The sequence below is a fragment of the Crinia signifera genome, chromosome 5 (genome assembly GCF_055691185.1).
Source record: "Crinia signifera chromosome 5, ASM5569118v1, whole genome shotgun sequence".
NCBI classification, from domain to species: domain Eukaryota; kingdom Metazoa; phylum Chordata; class Amphibia; order Anura; family Myobatrachidae; genus Crinia; species Crinia signifera.
Genome location: NC_139221.1, coordinates 61,870,589 through 61,890,091, shown reverse-complemented (window position 1 = coordinate 61,890,091; position 19,503 = coordinate 61,870,589). Strand labels below are relative to the sequence as shown.

The following is a 19,503-nucleotide window of genomic DNA, read 5'->3' as shown; positions in this document are numbered from 1 at the left end:
TATACTGGTAGGTTAATTGACTCCCAAAAAATGTAACCCTTGATTGTCTGTGTGTGCGTGTAGGGAACATAGATTGTAAGCTCCACTGGGGCAGGGACTGATGTGAATGTTCAAATATTCTCTGTAAAGTGCTGCGGAATATGTGTGCGCTATATAAGAAACTGGTAATAAATAAATAAAACAGAGCATTTGGTGTCCCTCCTGGAATGTCATGATGGGAGGTATGCTCTGTTTCTAGGGTTACCACCTAGTCCCTTTAATTCCGGACACATATTAATTACACAGGTTCTGTGGCTGGCTGACTTCAAGACTCCACTTCACCTGATTTTAAACTGCCACAGAACCTGTGTAATTAACATGTGTCCGGAATTAAAGGGACTAGGTGGTAACCCTATCTGTTTCTGGACTTCCCTCTTAACACATACTTGCCTACTTGACCCTCTCCATGCGGGAGAAAATTCTCTGTTCCTGGACTTCCCTGGTAATGTATGATTGCCATCACCTGTGGGGAGCAAGGTAAAGGTGTGTCACCACAGGTGATGGCAATCATACATTACCAGGGATGTCCAGGAACAGAGCATTTTCTCCCGCATGGAGAGGGTCAGGTAGGCAAGTATGAATTAATATATGATTGTGATCACCTGTGGTGAAAAACCTTTCTTTTCAATTAACCTGTTTAAAACAGGTGATGGCAATCCTACATTACCAGGGAAGTCCAGAGTATTGTGTCCCTCCTGGTGGGGGTCATGTTGGGAGATATGCCAACAGTAAGGGGGGGGGATTATATACCTTCAGTTTAAAGCTCCTTTTGTAGTTCTAAAGGTGCCCATACACGTACCAATTACCTGGAACTTTTTGTGCTAAAATAGCATTGCATCCCATGCACAATGGTGCTATTTTAGCACAAAAATTACCGGGTAATTGGAACGTGTATGGGCACCTTTAGTTGGTCAAGAGTATGTTGTCAGCTCTTCAGTGACAGAGTAGTGCTGCCCCCTTGTGGTCATGTATTGCATTGAGAGCAAACCAATATTTGTTTATTGAATGTTGTTTAAAATGAAATCTATAATTAAGGCTTCCGGTTTTATTTACAAACACACACACACACACACACACACACACACACACACACACACACACACACACACTCTCACTCTATCGAAACTTTAACCTTTATACTGCAATATATATTTATATATAATCAGCATTTTTTGTTGCACCATATTTCAAGTTTGCACCTAGCCAGATGACCAGCTGAGCTGTAGTCCAGGGAATAATCTCCCTGCTTGTGTCTGTTCTCTGTGTATTCTCCAAGCAATTACCATAGCAGTTTTGAATGTAGCCATGTCTCCTCCACAGCTCTGCTAAATTTGAGGAGGGTAAACTTTTTTAGTCTGGAGTTTCATTTTCAATGGAGGTGTCCTGAAACTGACAGAGCCCTAGATTCACAAAAGGAAGTGCACGAGAAAGCTGTCTGTGCAGTGTTACCATTGGTTACAGAACTGTATCCTGTCCCAGATACTTTATCTGCTACAACTTTTGTGTTTTGCAGAAAGTAATCTCTCTTCATACAAATGAGGCCACCGCACTCTGCGTGTTCATGTAGCTGCTGAGAATGGCTCCAGTTTTACAGGATATCACTGGAACCCAAAGCTGGGGCCTCAGCAGCGAGCAAACGCTGGTCATAGCATGGGGAGGCCTAGCTGCTGTGTCCACCTTCCTCTTCATTACAATTCTTGTCTTCCTCTGCTCCAGCTGTGACAGGTAAGATTCATTTACATTTGTGCTGATTTAACCATAGAGTATTGGAAAGGGTGAGAACGGTGGGGTGGTTGACCTATTGACTATATTTACAGTAGATCCACATCCAGTACAGCTAGTACAGTGGCTGAGACCAAAAACTTTTGTGTCTGCATTAAAGTACTGTAATTAGTTTTCTGTCACCCGAGGCTGCAGTGTTCTGTTCTACTGGTGTTTGGGCTGAATTTCACTCCAAATCTGTACTTTATTCTTTCCTAGCTCATTAATTGTTGGTGTTCGTGGGGGATACAGTCATTGGGTCTACAGCAAGTTGGTCGACATGGTTCTTGGTCACCCTGGTTCTAGGTCGAAATGTCATTAGGTCGACACAAGCATTAGAGCGACAGGGTCTAGGTCTACAGTCAAAAGGTCGACATGGGGTTTTTCACTGTTTTTTTTGTGCCGACAGGCAGTATTTCATGCCCTACCATCCACTAGGGCGTGGTGGGAGAATAGAATAGTGTGCCAAGCGCAGCGATACACTGGAAACTGTGTCAATGTCAACTGTGTCGACATTCGGGTCAAAAAACTAAAAAAAAAAAAACTTATTGACCTGTCGACCTAGACCCATATCAACCTTGAACCATGCTGACCTTTCCCGGTGTCGACCAACTTGCTGTAGACCAAACTATCCCATCTCGTTCGAGGTACTTTTTGCTTTGTTTCTTTCTATAGTTAATGGAGCATCCTTCTAGCCCCTACCAGACATGCTTAGAAATGATGTGGGTCTCAGAGAAAAGTGTATAAAAGACGTGTGTTCTGCAAACTGACAGCTGGAGAATAACAGTTCCTGGTGTGACAGATGCTGGTGCCCGTACTGGTTGCATGTCTACACACATAGCCTTGTAGAACATATTTCCCTCTAATTACAGCTTGGCCACGCAGCTACTATAGCAACTGCTTTTAGAACGCTGAGGTGGCGAGTGTCAATTATTAAAGTGAGTGGTAGCAAGCTGTGGATCTCTCCTGAATGAACGAGTAACGTAGTGGGGAAGGAGTAACTCGCGTCACCCTTTCCATTTGTTGTTAAACGGAATTGACAGGAGCTGCCGGGTAGATCAGAGATGAGCCCTCGTCTGACTGCACAATGCAGGTCCGCTGTGTAACATTGACAGAGAGAAACCTTATAGTGTATTCTGCTGCAGAGAAAATGTGTAAAAACAAAAAACTTGTGCAAACTAATGATAAACAGTAAAAGAACAAAATCTGAGGAACCCCCCAGCCTAATTGCTAGGTATTGCATAGTGAGGAGCTTAGTCACCCATTGTAGTGCCCTGATATTGAGTTAGCAAGGCAGCCATAAACCATTGTTTGTTTGAGAAGTGTGATAAACAACCAACTAACCAGCCCCCAACTGTTTTCGAACACAGCTTGTATCATGGCAGTTAGGAGCTGTTTGGCTGGTACTTTATCTCTCTCCACTTTATAACTTTTGTGATGCTAAAGGCCTCCATCCATTAGTGGGAGGTATGGCATGTGATACCCTGACAACTCACATGGCAGCTCCCGGGCGGCTGGACCGCATACAATACATCATATGTTGTCCTTTTGCATACAAAGTAATGTATGAGATTCCAGTCATTGTGGCAGCCCCTGAGATCTGCAAGGAGCTGTGCACAGGAACGTGCCTTGCATTGAAATCGCAGGAAAAGGACATGCGATGTGACACTTTTTATGCGATCCGTCGCATCAATTCGTCTGAATCAAATAAAAGGTGCCCGTAACGCACTAGTTAATGGGGCCATTGGTGCATCTGGCCCTAGAATCTAGAACATAGGTGTAATAGAAAAACAGCATTCTATGTAAGGACTCAGACCTGGATGCTAAAAGAAGTTGCTGAAATGTACAGTATGTGGTATAGCTACAGATAGTCTAGGTCGACATGCGCAAGGTCAGCAGTGAAAATTGTCGACACTGGAAAAGATTGACATGTGTTTTTCACGTTTCTTTGTGTCCTTGTCAACCCCATAGCACGTGAATTAGTGCCCTCGGCCAGGGCCCTCGCTCCAATACCGCTGTGCTCGACACACGTTACCATTCCCAATCAGAGTCCATGTGGATAGTAATGTATGAAAGTCCCCAAATTTTTTTTTTTAAATCTTGAAAAACTTACATCAACCTTTTCATGTGTCGAACATTATTGGTTTAGCAACATTATCCAGTGTACATATTACTTCACATATTACCTGCAATATCAGGCATTGTTTGCATTAAGTTTTCACGTGTCACCATTGAGTTTGCAATCTCATTTCCAGGCAACAGCATGCACCTGTGTGCAGTGATGTCACCGATTGCCAGTCCAGCCACCAGCCTCTGCCGGGGTGCGGATCATTTGGTCTACAACATTTTGGTCGACATGGGTCTAGGTCGACAGGTCATAAGGTCGACACATGCATTAGGTCGACATGGGCAAGGTCGACAGTGAAAAGGCCGACATGGTGTTTTCAGTGAGGTTTTTTTTCAGCCAGATGTCGACATGGACACTAAAACATAGCACCGCGTCCCCTTGCATGGCTCGCTACGCTCGCCATGCTTCGGGCACGGTGCCTTGCTACACTCGGCACACTATTTTATTCTCCCTCCACACCCTATTGCATGGTAGGTCATGAAATTCCACCTGTTAGCACATGTTGTGTCGACATGGACAATGAAACGTAGCACCACATAGCTCGCTGCGCTCGCCATACTTTTTTATTCTCCCTCCATGCCCTAGTGGATGGTAGGGCATGAATACCGCCTGTCGGCACATGTTGTCTCCAAAAAAGTAAAAAAATACCCATGTCGACCTTTTAAATGTTGACCTAATGCATGTGTCGACCTAAAGCCACGTCGACCTAATGTTTGTCGACCATCATGCTGTAGACCAAATGACCGTATACTCCCTGCCGGGTCATAACTGGTTTGGACCTGTGTACAAAATCTCGGGGTGCGAACTGGCTTTTGTAATCTGAATGGTGTATAACTGGAGCTGGACAGTGAAAGCCCCTCTCCAGAAGAAGTATTATAAGGAGGAGATATGGGTGCAGCAGTGGGTATTGAGGGCCACTGCACCAAAGGTAAGAGAATTAACTACTATTATAAAGTAGTTCTGGATGCTGGCCAGCCTGAGTGGTGTTATATATTTGGAATGAAAATTAAATTCTTATCTAAAGAATTTTTTGCTTTCTATAGGGGGAAACGGACAAAACATCAAAACGGGGACCATGAAAATCTGATGAATGCGGTGAGTGATTTTTTCTTTTTTTCTTTTTTTCTTTTTTGGAGTATGTTCTGTTCCCATTAGATGTCCATATTTATTGTTCCCATATAGTGGCACATATCGGACAATTACGTATATGGAGCGATAAAAATGCACTAATTCCCTTAGCTCTACATATTATGTAGCCAGCTGTACAGACACTGGCACGCAGCAGAGCAAAAAGAATTACATAACAAATAGTTTTGCAATTAGTGTTTCAAAAATATAGGCAAAATCCTCAATCCATAACATCTCGTCATTTACATATTAGCTGAAAATAGCTTTAATCCCTGCCAGCCACTTATATATCCACATGTGGTATAGGACACCAGGAATACTTCACAGTATCAAACTAAATATGTATTTGCAGGGGTAGGCAGTGCCAATGTAGAACCGCATACTTCCCAACATTTGCATTCCTGAAACTGGCACGAAAAAGAACATTCGGGCCACACCTAGCACCACCACCCAGACACTCCCACTTTTGTGCAATTTACCAAGCACGGTTATCTAAGCCCTGCCCCATATGAGATACAGTTGTGTCCACTGCTCACTTGGTGCTCAGAAGAGAAGTAAGCTCTAGGAGTGGGAGACCTCTGGGAATGCAGCACGTGTCTCATAGGGGTTTGACCACGTTTTGGCAGTTTTCTTTCACCACTTGGTTCCACAGCAGCTGGAACCCTAAATAAATCTTCCACTGGAATAATTACTCCACAAAATGTTTTCCCCACGGTCTAAATACATAAACCAATTTACATGAAGATAGTATAAAGAGTGTGGTGCCTATACCAACTTGCAGCCAGTTGAGCGCTTCACAGCATACAGCAAGTGGGGTACACTGGTAAATCCGGTTTTCGGGGTGTGTACAACTCACTGACCTTTCTTGGTCCTCCTGGCTCTTCTGTCGAGTCACCTGGGGAATGGTTTCTGCGCTATATAAGAAACTGTAAATAAATAATAACTTTCAACCTAATAGCAATTGAACCACGCAGAGTATGAATGTCTTTTGTTGAGGTAGTGCCTCTGTATCATTGTTCCTGGCATAGAGTTCCAGTATACCTGAGCTCAGGGTAGAATAACAGAATCCCAAACCATGCTGGAAGCAAGGGGGACGGATTATCGGTGGTGTACCTGTAGAAGCATATTATGTGAAAGTTACATTTTAAGTTTTTTTTTCTATTAAATAAAATGGTTTACACACCAGAAATGGTTTCTATACTGTGTTCCTATTGCCAGGTTTAATATTTAACCATAATTATACCAAAGATCTGTCTTTGCTGTCACCGCTACAGCCTTCTGACAAGGAGACACACAGCCACTCTGTGACCAGCCTGGGAACAGAGGCGCCAGCCAGCAGTTATCGGAATGGTGCGGTCAGTACAGGCGATGGTGAGTACCTCACACATACTCTGACATTTACAGGTTGGGCACGCTATGGGCCAGATTCTCTAAGCTTCAAAAGTGATAAAATGGAGAGTGATAAATAGCCATCCAATCAGCTCCTGTCTGACATTTTTCAAACACAGTCTGTGACATGGCAGGTAGGAGCTGATTGGCTGGTTGTTTATCACTCTCCATTTTATCACTTTTGAAGCTTAGAGAATCTGGCCCCATGTCCTTTGCATGTGCAAGCTATGTTTCAAAGTTTTTCTCCTCTAAAGACCAAAAAGAAATATGCCAAAGATGAAGCAAACAGAAAGTATTTCTATATCCTATGCTGACCCACCCATGTGGCATTCCAGTGCAAATTGCACACTAATGGCTCATGTTTTAGTTGTGTAAAAGAAAGGATTTTCATACTGGTCATGGGCACAATAGAAAGAGTATACAGACTTGTGACTCCCTACATTTGCCCAGTTGGAACAGGGGAGGGTAGAGGCATGTATGTGCAAACAAAGTCTAGTAAGGGCAGGTGCAGATTTTTGCAGTGCATTCAATAGGGGAAGCATCGGCAACTATGTATTCCAGTGGTGGCAAATCATGGTGACACCACACAGGTGTTATAGTAGAAGGGGCAGGTGACACAGTAAGAGGGAAACGCATAACGTGGGGTCTGTCTTCTTAAGATATTCCTGGCGGGTGTGGATCAGTGGGTCACCAGCAAGTTGTTAGACAGTGATTAGGTCGATATGCATTTAGGTCGATATGCATTTAGGTCGACATGCAGGAAGGTTGACATGAGTCTAAGTCTACTTGGGTTAGGTCGACGTGGGTTTTTTGACCCGAATGTCGACATGGACACAGGTTAAAGTGCACCGCGTCCCCTCGCATGGCTCACTGTGCTTGCCATGCTTCGGGCATGGTGCCTCGCTACGCTCGGCACACTATTTTATTCTCCCACCATGCCCTAGTGGATGGTAGGGCATGAAATACCTACTGTCAGCTCAAAAAACAATGAAAAACCCCATGTCTACCTTTTGATTGTCGACCTAACCCATGTCGAACTAATGACCCTGTCTACCTAGACACGTGTCGCCCTAAATGCATGTCGACCTAATTGTGTCGACCAAACGACTGTCTAACAACTTGCTGGTGACCCTTTCTGGCTCAGCCTGAACACTCAAGTGCATATTTGTAACAGCATTTTTGGGTCTGTGTCTGTTAACTTAAAATGCGTACAATTCCATAGCACACCCTAACAATCTGGGCCCTAATGCTCGAGGCAAAATAAAAATAAAAAAGACCCGCAGGTCTGTTCATTACAACACACATAAGGCAGAAGTTTAACCCTTTCATCTGTCTCCTTTCAATTATAGACGGTGGCGCCTCTCCTCACCCAGCAGACCACAGCAGTAGACTTTATGTAATGCATCTCCACTTAACGTGTAGCAATTATCACATGGAGCTGAAAAGGTTTTCCTTACACACCACCCTTTCTGTATGTATAATATACAATTAGTATTATTTATGCCTTACAAAGCACTTCCTCCATTGCAGTAGGGAACAGGGCCTTCAGCTGCTGATTCCCGGGTGTGCAGCTTATCCGTATAAGGGTAAACCGCTTCACTCCACAGGACTCTCCCATCAGTTATTATGGCCCTCTGCTTCCTCTAGGAGTATTGCTGCTAGATGTAATCTGTATGCATATATTGGACCTGATTCTGTATTGGACATCAGTAGAAATGCAGAACACGGTCTAGTGGTGCCTCCAAGCCTGTTGTTACTTGAGGAGGCTGCTGTGGCCACAAGAAGAAGCAGCAAGAATTGGGCCCATTAACAAATAAGTACATTTCTAATGTACCCTTAAATGAAAATCGGTTCAAGTCATATACAAATGAAAATCAGTTCAAGGGCCAGATTCTCTAAGCTTCAAAAGTGACAAAATGGAGAGTGATAAACAGCCAGCCAATCAGCTCCTACCTCCTCTCCATTTTATCACTTTTGAAGCTTAGAGAATCTGGCCCCAAGTCATATACAAATGAAATTCAGTATGTCTCTTAAAAAATGAATTTTATATTTGTAGTTTGTGTGGAGAGAGGAAGGTGTCTCGTATTTATTTGCTCCGGAAAGCAGTCTGGTGTCTGTGTCAGGTCTTGCTGTTGTGATTTACTATTAACATTCAGTTTTCATGCAAGAATTGGTCTCTTTTGCAGTCTCAGAAAACAGCACAGCGACCTGCGTTCCGCCATACGAGGATGTGCAAAGCTCTCTCCCTGACTTGTGCGATCCCCAGGACTTCACAGGAAAATCTGTGAGATGCCCTCAGACCAGAGAGCTGCCTCAGATCCCAGCGGACAGTAACGTAGATTGTGCCCTTTCAACCGGCAGCACAGAAAATGATGCCCCGCTGTACACTGAGGGGGCATACGAAGTTCTGAAAGACAGCTCTTCCCATGAAAACATTATTGAAGATTCACTCTACGAGACTGTTAAAGAATTGAAGGACATTAGTTCATCAACCAGTGGGGAGGAACGGAACTTGGACATGACCATGCCGCATGCCAGCCCGACAATCACAGAGTGTAGAATGGAGGCTGCCGTGGAATACGCCTCTGTGGACCATAATCGAAAAAGCAGGCAAAGCATCAACACTCAGAGTGCGGCCAGTACGCCGACCTATCAAGATGAAGACATTCCCCCGCCCCTTCCTAAAAAATTACTGGACGAGAATGAGAATGTGCAAAGCAAGGAGCAACAGGAGGATCAAAAGGACCAAGATGGTGGGGCAAGCGAAGACGACAAGGTAATTGCTGATCGTACTGTGATTAGCTCATAAGGGGGGGGGGTGTAGTAAATATTTTATACAGGACAGATTGCCTGTAGGCACCAGTCTGATTCAAACTCTTTTGTAGAGTTTAGTTGATAAATGAAAGCCAAATTCGGATTGGTTTACAGGCTTACAGAAGGACTAAACAAGCAAATTGTTCTATAATTTCTCCTCTCACAAATTGACAACTTCAAATATTTAACTTTTGTACTGCTGCTTTATAGCAAAATAATATTTTACAGGCGCGTATATCAGTCACTGGAGCGAATGTCAGAACAGCTGCACCAGCCACCACAGCATGCACGAGTAGGAGAGTCCGTAGGGGAACAGGCCATATGGATTGCTTCTGCCGATTGGTCCTGTTTCATACCCCCGTTCCCTGCCAAAACCCCCCTCTGTAGCCATTTCACAGGGGTAGATTTCTGTATTGGGTGCTGCAGTTATGCAGCTTTAACCCTTTGAGTGCCAAGGTTGCTGTGAGAGATCCTCAAAATATCTGTTAAAAATGCCGGCGCCGCTCACAGCGACTGTTCTATTTTTGGATGCAATGTTTAACTAAACTTCAATGAATTGACTTGTCTGTATTTCTATTTATTTATACTAAAAGCACAGTCGCTGGGAGCGATGCTGGCATTTTTAGTGGATATTTTGAGGATCGCTCAGAGCAATGTTGGCACTCAACGGGTTAATGGTCTGGTTGGTGCTAGAGCTCTCCCTCCATTACCTATTTAGTACCATAGAACTTGGCAAGCAATGCTACAGGTAATAGTTTAGTGTAGCCACCATGGTGTAATTATCACTGCCAGGGAAGCCTGGCACGCCCCAAAGATGGCAATCTGCTTCTGCTATTCTCTATTGGACTTGACCCTACCACCGCTAGTACTGTGACCCATCCAATCTCTTAGTGGGATACGATCACTACGTCGACATGCAGGAAGGTCGACGACATGCAGGAAGGTCGACATGATAGAATGTTGACATGGGTTTTTTTACCTTTTTTTTAATATTTCATGCCCTACCATCCACTAGGGCGTGGTGTGAGAATAAAATAGTGATTCCGGAAGCACGGAAAGCACAGCGCTACTTTTAGTGTCCATGTCGACAATATCGAAGTTCGGGACTAAAAAAAAGTAAAAAGACTAGTCTACCTATTGTCTACCAACACTCGACTTTCCCCATGTCGACCCAATGCTTGGGTCAACCTAATGACCCTGTCGACCTTCCTGCATGTCAACCTAGCGGTGCCGACCTAGTGCTTGTCGACCTAGTTGCTGTCTATCCAATGATCCATACCCCTCTTAATGGCCCCCTGGTGGCCATGTTAAACATGTGAGTCCCTCCTTAAAGCTAAATAAAAACAGGTGTTGCTGCTGATGAAAAGAACTGAAGTTGTCCACACACCTTAATTCACTGCACATTAATTACACCGGAGTCTATAGCTATTGGAACAGCTTATGTTTCATTAAATACAGTGTTCTATTGTGAGGCTCATTACAGTATATACTGCTGAAGATATAAAGATCTGAATTCTTCTCTAAAGGAAGAAAGAAAGATCCTGTGTTTGCGTACTATAGAGAGTAATACGAGCCTACAGTAGATTCGCATTGCACCACCATCTGCCCTTTTATCTATAGACTAACACAATGAGAAAACAATGGGCGAAATTTACCAAGATCAAATGGGTATGAATGTACCGATTCCATGTTATGTACAGTCGGGATCAGCTGTTGGACCAGCCCTGGTTCCAAAAATACAGGGGGACAAAATAAATAGGAGTCCCACACATTTTTATAACCAGCACCGGGCTTCAACAGCCGGCGGTGCCATGCCACAGGCAGGGGACAATCATGGCTGTTCAGCCCTGGCCTGCTCCCTGGGGAAATGGGGATCCCCCACAATAAAGGGGTCCCCTCCAGGGCACTCCAGCGCCACTGGGTGTTGGGAGCCAGGCTGCTTATTTTTGTGTGTGTAAAAGAAGTAAAAATTACATTTGGTTTAATAGTAGAACTACAAGTCCCAGCAAGCCTCCCCTGCATGCAGAGTAGGTTGATAACTGGCATAGACCATGGGGTGTAAGAAAACATATTGTTAATGTAGTGTTCATTCTAGCACCCGCTATCTTTGAAAACCCATGCAGTTCTTCTTCCTTGCCTGGGGTGTCGCTGTCTGCTGTTGTGCTTCAAGCACAGTGTGGTCTGTATATCAGCACTGATATGCAAACCAGACCTGTGCTAGAAACACCACAGCAGACAGCGACACCCCAGGCAGGGAAGAGGAACTGCATGGGTTTTCAAAGATAGCGGGTGCTAGCATGAACACTAGTTCATGATAGCAGTCTGTCTGTAAATAACACAACTCTTGTCCTATACCACCAACCTAGGGTACCCCTGCAAGTGCCCCAGGGGGCCAAGGCACCCAGTTTGAGAACCACTGAATTAGGCTCTTGGTGAATTCCGTGCTTGCAGTGATTTCCTGTATAGTTTAATATTAAAAGTTATCTCCTTTAACAACTGCTGGAAAGGTAAAATAACTGGAACATTTACCCCGTGTATGCTGAGCATAGTTCATGATGACTGATGTGGCCTACGATTGTGTATGATCTGGTTTTAGAATCAACTGGCCTGCATTACCCAGGGCATGTATACCAAAATCAATGCAAATATACTTTTAATGGAACTCTTAATAGGGACCTCTGTCACGCAGACCATAACCCTCTGAATACAGGCAGCTTCCTTTTGTATGGAAATTGTCAATTCAGTTTATATATTCAGTTCCCTAATAAACTCGCAAGTGGAAGGCCTTTGTTCCAGAATCCTGGTATTATAACCCTGGAGGATTAGGGCAAGAACAAATAAAAGTAGGTCTTCAAAGAAAAAGCTCACACATTGATCTTTCTTTTCTTTAGAGACAGAGTCATATATCCTACAAATCTCGGGAAGAAGACCCGTGCCTGACAGAAGATGATGTATGTATTAAGTGATCGATCTTGAGAATTACCATATGGAAGCCCACTGTATAGGGTTATTTTCTATGCACCCCTGTCTGATAATGCAGCTGATGTTTGATGTCAGGAGTGATTGACAGGGGACTTGTGCATGTCAGTAGGGAAGAATGTATAATGTAATGTGGTATAGGACAAATATTAACCCTCTGTCCTATAATCAGAACTCTCCAGACCATCTTATTATTCCATTACCACATCAGCCCTTCCTGAATTCCTGCAAAATCCTTTCATAAGTAATATGTCATTTGTATTATTGTGTTAGGCCTCCTGCTAACCATAAATGTGTTTTAATACATCCAAAGTTCTCCACAGTTAAGGTAACACTTTTGATGCCCAACATGCAAATTATTGTGCCAGTTACAGTACATAAGATCATTGAAACTCCGATACAAGAGTTTACTGTTCCATAGGCTTAAGTAATCCCTATTCAGTGGATTCAGACATAGGCCCATTAACCGATATCAATGGTAAAAGTTTTACGGAAGATAAGGGTAAAGCAGAACTGTAAATTGGGTTCTTCTCATCAGTGTTTACTAGAGAAGAGCAGACAGTGGAACGCACACGTACCACAAATGGGACGAACAAGCCGAATCTCAATATTGCTTTCACGACCGAGGAAATAATATTGAGTCTCGGCAACATTTTTATTAACGATATTGGGATGGGGTTACTCGGCAATGTATTAATCTTTGCAGACGACACAAAATTGAGCAGAGTTCTTACATCAACAGAGGATGTCTACATGCTTCAAAATGATCTTGACAATCTAGATGAGTGGGCAAAAAAGTGGAAGATGAGGTTCAATGTGGATAAATGCAAGGTCATGCACCTTGGGAGACATAACCAGTGTGCTAGTTATAACCTAAGTGGGGATGAATTGGGTAATTGAGTACTTAAAAAAGATCTAGGAGTTCAAATAGATCACAAACCAGGCTGTAGTGCTCAATGTAATATAGCAACAAAAAAGGACCACAGAATTCTAGCATGTATTAAAAGGGGCACGGAAACTAGGGACTCAAAAGTAATTATGCCACTGTACAAAGCATTGGTTAGACCTCACCTCGAATATGGAGTACAATTATGGGCCCCACACTATAAAAAGGACATCATAGAATTAGAAAAAATCCAAAGAAGAGTAACAAAGCTTATTAGAAAAATGGAGAACTTAAGCTATGAGGAGAGATTAAGCAATTTGGGACTATTTACACTAGAGAAGAGACGTTTAAGGGGGGACATGCTCAACATGTACAAATATATCAGGGGCCAATATAAGGAACTGCCCAACACCCTTTTTTCTGCTAGAAAGGAGTCTAGGATACGAGTTTAGATTAGAAGAAAAAAGATTTTGTTCATCGGGAAGAAAAAATTTCTTTGCGGTCAGAGCAGTCAAACTTTGGAACTCTCTTCCTGGAGAAGTGGTGTCGACAGACACTATAAATACATTTAAAACAAGGTTGGATAAACATTTATTGGTTAAAAACATCAATGGGTACAAATAAAAAACATAATCTGTCTTTAAAAATTTCAGAACATATTATACAACAAGGGATAAGCTATTATAAACCCAGGTTGAACTATATGGACGCAAGTCTTTATTCAGCCTTATCTACTATGTAACTATGTAACCTAGCATTGTGCATGTAGAATGGGACCTAATAATCCCCCTGATAAACACTTGCTAAAACTCCCTTCCATCTCTCTAGTACGGTCTCCGCTGCCACTCTGCACTCCTCATCTAGTGCTGCAGGAAGAGGCGCTGGGCTTTATACCCTTATGTGACCAAATCACCAAGCACATTCTCTAGCATGGATTAGGATTTATTGCCATGCACGGTAGCAGTGGACAGCATAGAGTGGGTAGGGAAGTGTACCGGAGGGCTTTTGAACAATTCAACAACCAAGGCGGTCTCCTTAAAAGTGGTCAGAAACATTCTAGATCTTTTGACATTTTTACATAAATAAAAGGAACCTTGAGAATTACTTGATGATCCAGAACATCTCCACCGTTCTCATCTAATTCATCCAGTAATCCATAATAAAGCAGACCTAAGCATAAGGCTGCTTTCTGGGTGGAACCCTAGGGTGTAGGAACGCTGTTCAAAAAAGTCAAAGGTTGCACAGTGACTACAAATGCTCCCAGTGTGTTATAAATGCATAAGCACTCATTGGATAGGCCCTGCACCACTGCTACCAACAATGTCACTCACTGCTGCTATGGCTTACACACATCTTCATACTCTCCACAGTAAACGTTGTTTTACGGTGATATATAAATGTGGGAGAGAGCTTGACGGAACCTAGGCCCAAGCAACCCTAATTTATAAAGGCACAAGTAATATGGACCGACCCATTGAACACATGTATGCTCCCTTGCAACAATAACCACGATCACATCTTGCTATGGAGTGTCAGCTGGTCAAAACATCCACTTCCACATTGGGCAAACATAGTATGGTTCTGCTTGCAATGATCAGTGGCCCAGTTGGAGACCATAAGTGCGGCGCACATGTATGGGACCGCGGATCGGATGTTGACACAGGTCCAAATTGGCCACTTTTCTCCCAATCTGTCAGCTAGATCCATCTGAATCGGGTGAAAACAAGCCAAATTGGACCTGTGTATGGGCACCTCAAGTACTTGTGTTTAGGCTTACGCCCATGTCTGCATTGCCTCACAGACCTTTGTCTATGCGGGAGCAAACCACTGATTGCCAGTTATGCCTCTTCAGTCACAAGTGCACCACTCTTGCACTTGGTGCAGGAGAAGGCCCATACGCTCCACAAACTGATGTATGTTCTACGCCCCATCGTGCCCTATATTGTTACTACTCATGAAATGCCCTTTTAATAATGTCACCAATGTCTTGTCGTTTGATTGTAGATTTCTGCAATGTATTCAAGTGTGTCTAGAACCGGACAATCTCTGAGACTTCAAGAAGACCTCTCCCATTATTCCTACATCCAAGAAGTTGAGATCTCGCCAACTAGCTGCAATGGAACTTATGCTACACTGAGGGATATTGATAAAAGCCCTAACATTATCGATTTGCCAGCTTCAATGGAGATCATAAATGGCATCCCTAACCCGGAATATGAAGCAATTTCTGCCATAAGCCAAAGAGAGGAGAGGACTACGGCTTTCTCTAGTGCTGGTCAGGGCAACCTACCACATGGTGAGAGCGACTACGAAAGCATTGGTGACCTGCAACAGAATGGAGAATACACTAAACTTTAAAGGGTGCAAAAAAGTATTATTTTTATTTTCTAGCTGACATAGCACAATCCTTTGAATGGGTTCTTCACGTACCCTGCAAAGTCATGGATTGACGTAAAAGAAAAAGCACAGGTTTGCATACAAGAACGGTCTCCCGGCTGCATGAAGATGTTTTTGTTTTTTTATGTGCCATTTATTTTCTTTATAGGTAAATTGAGAACATTGCATAAAACCCGGATGACCCTGTACGGAGTAAGCTGTTAGGTACTCGTGTCCTTTTTATAGAATACTGTAATGGAGATTGACCATCACTTGTAGTCAGATGTATATTTTATTATCATTGAACTTGAATTTAATTTGAGAATTGGTTTGGTTGTTTTTGTTTTATGTTGATCGGTTTAGTTGGTAAGCTTGTAGTTACTTGCCGTAAAGAGGTTTACTTTCTGTTAAAGCTTTTTATTGGCAACAAACCAGGATAGAATTGCTTTGTTTTTTCTCTCTAAAAAAAAGAGTTGTTATATTTAAAACTTTGGGAGTATACAATTATCCCTGAAGGAACATCAGGAGTTAAAAACGGCAGCTAATTGGATAGGCCCAGCAAGACCATTACTTACGTTCAGTAGTTGTGGGTAATTGATACCCTTTGTAATTGGGTCCTTTGTAAATAATGAGAATCGGTGGCATTTCCTAATGGAAAGCTGTTACTATTGTATAATACAGGGAAGAGCGCTTCAAAGTATTTGGGCACAAGTTATTACACAACAGTGGCGTAGCTTGGTTTGGGGCGCCCCCCCCCCCCGCCACTGTTACACAAAATGCTGGATATTCAGTTGTAGCCTATATTTTATGATTTTAACAGCATTGGCAGTTTCCCTCCAATACTCCATGCTCTATGGATATCCAATGCAGATGTTTAAATCAAAATGAATTGAGGTACTAATTCTGACACCTGTGCTCAAGTTTGGTAATAGTTTAAACCTGAATTGTTAGTGTGCTTAATGGAATGTCCAGCGCTGGAGCAGAGACATTTTCCACCCTGTGTCATCACACCCCCTAACATATGACCTCATGATGTTAAACTGAGAGGGTGAGGCCACAGGCCAGAGGCCAAGGTAAAAAAAAAAAACCTTTGGTTTTAGTAGATGCAGAATCTCTACTGGCTGGAACGGCATCCTGCACGCCAAATGCGGATGCTGTGTGACAGGGACAGTGCTGTCCTTAAGGCCCTGGATGGTGACACCACTTGCACACCTTCTCCAATACCCCCGGCCAATTGTTATTTATATATGCCACAAGTTGCTGAACACAGGACTGGCCACTCTGTGCAGTACAGTTCACTTTAAAGAAACACTGACCCCCAGATTTCAATATAGCATCCCAGTCAGTGTGCTATGGAAGAATAGCACAGATGTACCTACATTCTGAAACCGAGCTTAACCCTTTGAGTGCCAAGTTGTCAACATCTTTGCGAGAGGTGTGCAAAATATCTGCTAAAAATGCCAGCAATGCTCACATTTTGTTATTGAAATTCAAATAAAAAATGAGTTGGGAAAAAAAAAGATTATTTTCTATAGAATATAAACATTACAGGTCATTATGATGAAAATAAATGTTTGCACGGCAATTTTTGACAAATCTACTTGGCACTTAAGGGTTAAGAACCTTCTAATTGCAGTGCAATCGACAGTTCTGTAGACTATGTTCTGCAGCTGACAGATGAGAAATCTCCGTCCTCAAAATAAACTTTTATCTCAGGTAGCTCCAGTTGTAATGTGTTAAGTTTTATGTACATGCATTTGGAAATGTAGGTAAAGTTATGCTGTCCCATGTCCCCTGCCAAAGAGGCACAATCACAGACCCAACCTGGTGTCACAAAATCTGGGGATTGGGCCCCTAAAGCCCACACACATGCACACAGACAGACAGACGGCACACCACTCTTCATATTGTGAACCCACATTTCATATACTAAAATACATATATTTTGGTTTAAACGTTTAAATTATTCACAGCTTTTGGAATGGGACAGATACACCCACCTTGTTCACTTCTTTTCCATATGCCAATAGTTCTACCGAGTGTGATAGGAAGGGTGTAATATATTATGTATTGTTATGGTACTAGCTAATAAGGAGGTCAAATGACTGTCTTTCATTATTTTCAATTTACACTTCTTTAACAACTATATTATTTGTTACATCATGCCATGTTTTCTGGATTTTTCAAGTGGGATTTCCACCTACAGACATCCTCTCATTGGGAGTAGCCCCCTGTGCAGCTCTTGGCTGTAAGTCTCTTCACCACTGAATTATGTAGCGCTTCATTATATGCTCATTAGGGCACTTCTCTGACCGTACTGGGCACAATGTTCAGTGCCAATCAATGTGCCACTTTATCACTGGAAAATAATTTCTAGTCCTGTTACCTGTGATTGGAGCCAGGATTCTGTAGTGACGCACTGCATGTTACCATTGAGTACCATCAGACAAATCACCAACCTATGCCAATATCTATACCCCAGCAATGTAACAGCAGAGTCCTGTGAGGAGGGTGTCTGCAGGTGACTAACCACACTTAAGGTGCCCATACACTAGTTTGACTTCTCCAAAGGGAGGAGTCACCCGTGATCCCCTTTGAACCACCCGGGAACCTCCCAAGCTGTAGGGCTGTATATGATATACCGTATTCAGTCCTTTTGCATGCGATGTATCGTATGCGTACCTAGCCAAGCCTGCCGGAGGCTTTGCAATGAGATAACTCTACAGTGCAGCATTTCCGGTCTGTAGGCTCACAGGACTGCGCATCGCTTCAGATTTGATGTCAGAAACACGCAATTGGACACTTTTCATCCGATTTCTTGCTACAACGGATGAAAATAGTCCAAATCGCCATGTAATCACCCTAGTACAGGAGTGGAGTGGGCAATAAGCGATCCTCCAGCTGTTGAGGAACTACACTTCCCAGCATGCCTTGCATCAGTTGCAGCATGGTCAAATAGCAAAACTAAGGCAAGGCATGCTGGGATGTGTAGTTCCTCAACAGCTGGAGGGCCGCTTATTGCCCACCCCTGCCTAGTGTATGGGCACCTTTAGAGCACACATGAAAGCATTTTAAGCAGTTATTTTTCTTTCTCTATTAGAAAAATAATATAACCTTGAAATCTATTCTACTGCACAACTACAGGAATTCCGGTACAAATAACTTGTAATGTGACTTTTATTGTATTTCTTTTAAAAGAATCTAAATGTGTTTTTATAAAGGTAAAAAGGGAGGATAAGTGCTGAAGATGGATTATGCTCACATTGAACAGTGTCTATGCGGTGTCCTGCATGCAGGGGAGGCACAATATAAAGCTTATTACTGTGTAAAATCAAAGGTGATTTTTGTTACTCTTGTCATCGTTTGCCTGCACATTAAAGGAATATTGGGTTTCTTTCTTTTTTTATTTATTTGTTGGTATACAAGGTCAAATCATGAATTCAGATGTTCTGCTTGTCAAACAGACAATGCAGGAAAAGTACCATGGTATAATACCGCCTACGTTTGTACACCAGGTGATTATAAAAAAACTATATACTGTAACTAAAAGAAAGACACTGTGGGGTAGATGTATGAAGCAGTGATATGGGAGGAGAAGTGATAAAGTGCCTGGTACTTTATCACCGGCCATTCAGCTCCTGACTGTTCCTTTTTAAACCCAGCCTGTAACTTAACAGTCAGGAGATGATTGGCCAGTGATAAAGTACCAGGCACTTTATCACTTCTCCCATATAACTGCTTTATACATCTACCCCTGAGGAATATTGGCGGGGAGAAGAGTTCACTTTAGTTATTTGTTTAAAGGAGATAAAAAGGTACGCTGGCGATAAATGAACGGACCTACTCTCAGTATAGTAAGATGTAACTGGTGCTAACTGCCAACCTATCACCAACAAAGCAAACTAAAAGCAAGCCACACCTCAATCGGGTGAATCCACGTTCCCCAATGCCGACCAGAGGACTCTGAAATTGGCAATCAAAGATCTCAAATGTGGGATTTTGC

General features: G+C 42.9%; 1 protein-coding gene across 3 annotated transcripts in view; it reads left to right on the top strand.

The window, feature by feature from the left end:
- PAG1 (phosphoprotein membrane anchor with glycosphingolipid microdomains 1) overlaps nucleotides 1-18,894 on the top strand; it is a 165,286-nt gene extending 146,392 nt beyond the window's left edge. For all 3 annotated transcript variants that reach the window (XM_083187326.1, XM_083187325.1, XM_083187327.1), the window contains 6 exons: nucleotides 1,553-1,764; nucleotides 4,972-5,023; nucleotides 6,331-6,427; nucleotides 8,632-9,221; nucleotides 12,151-12,210; nucleotides 15,129-18,894. In XM_083187326.1, the coding sequence (XP_083043452.1) occupies nucleotides 1,616-1,764; nucleotides 4,972-5,023; nucleotides 6,331-6,427; nucleotides 8,632-9,221; nucleotides 12,151-12,210; nucleotides 15,129-15,482 (1,302 nt within the window). In that variant the 5' untranslated portion in view covers nucleotides 1,553-1,615 and the 3' untranslated portion in view covers nucleotides 15,483-18,894. The remainder of the gene's footprint in view (nucleotides 1-1,552; nucleotides 1,765-4,971; nucleotides 5,024-6,330; nucleotides 6,428-8,631; nucleotides 9,222-12,150; nucleotides 12,211-15,128) is intronic.
- Nucleotides 18,895-19,503: the final 609 nt, after the last annotated feature.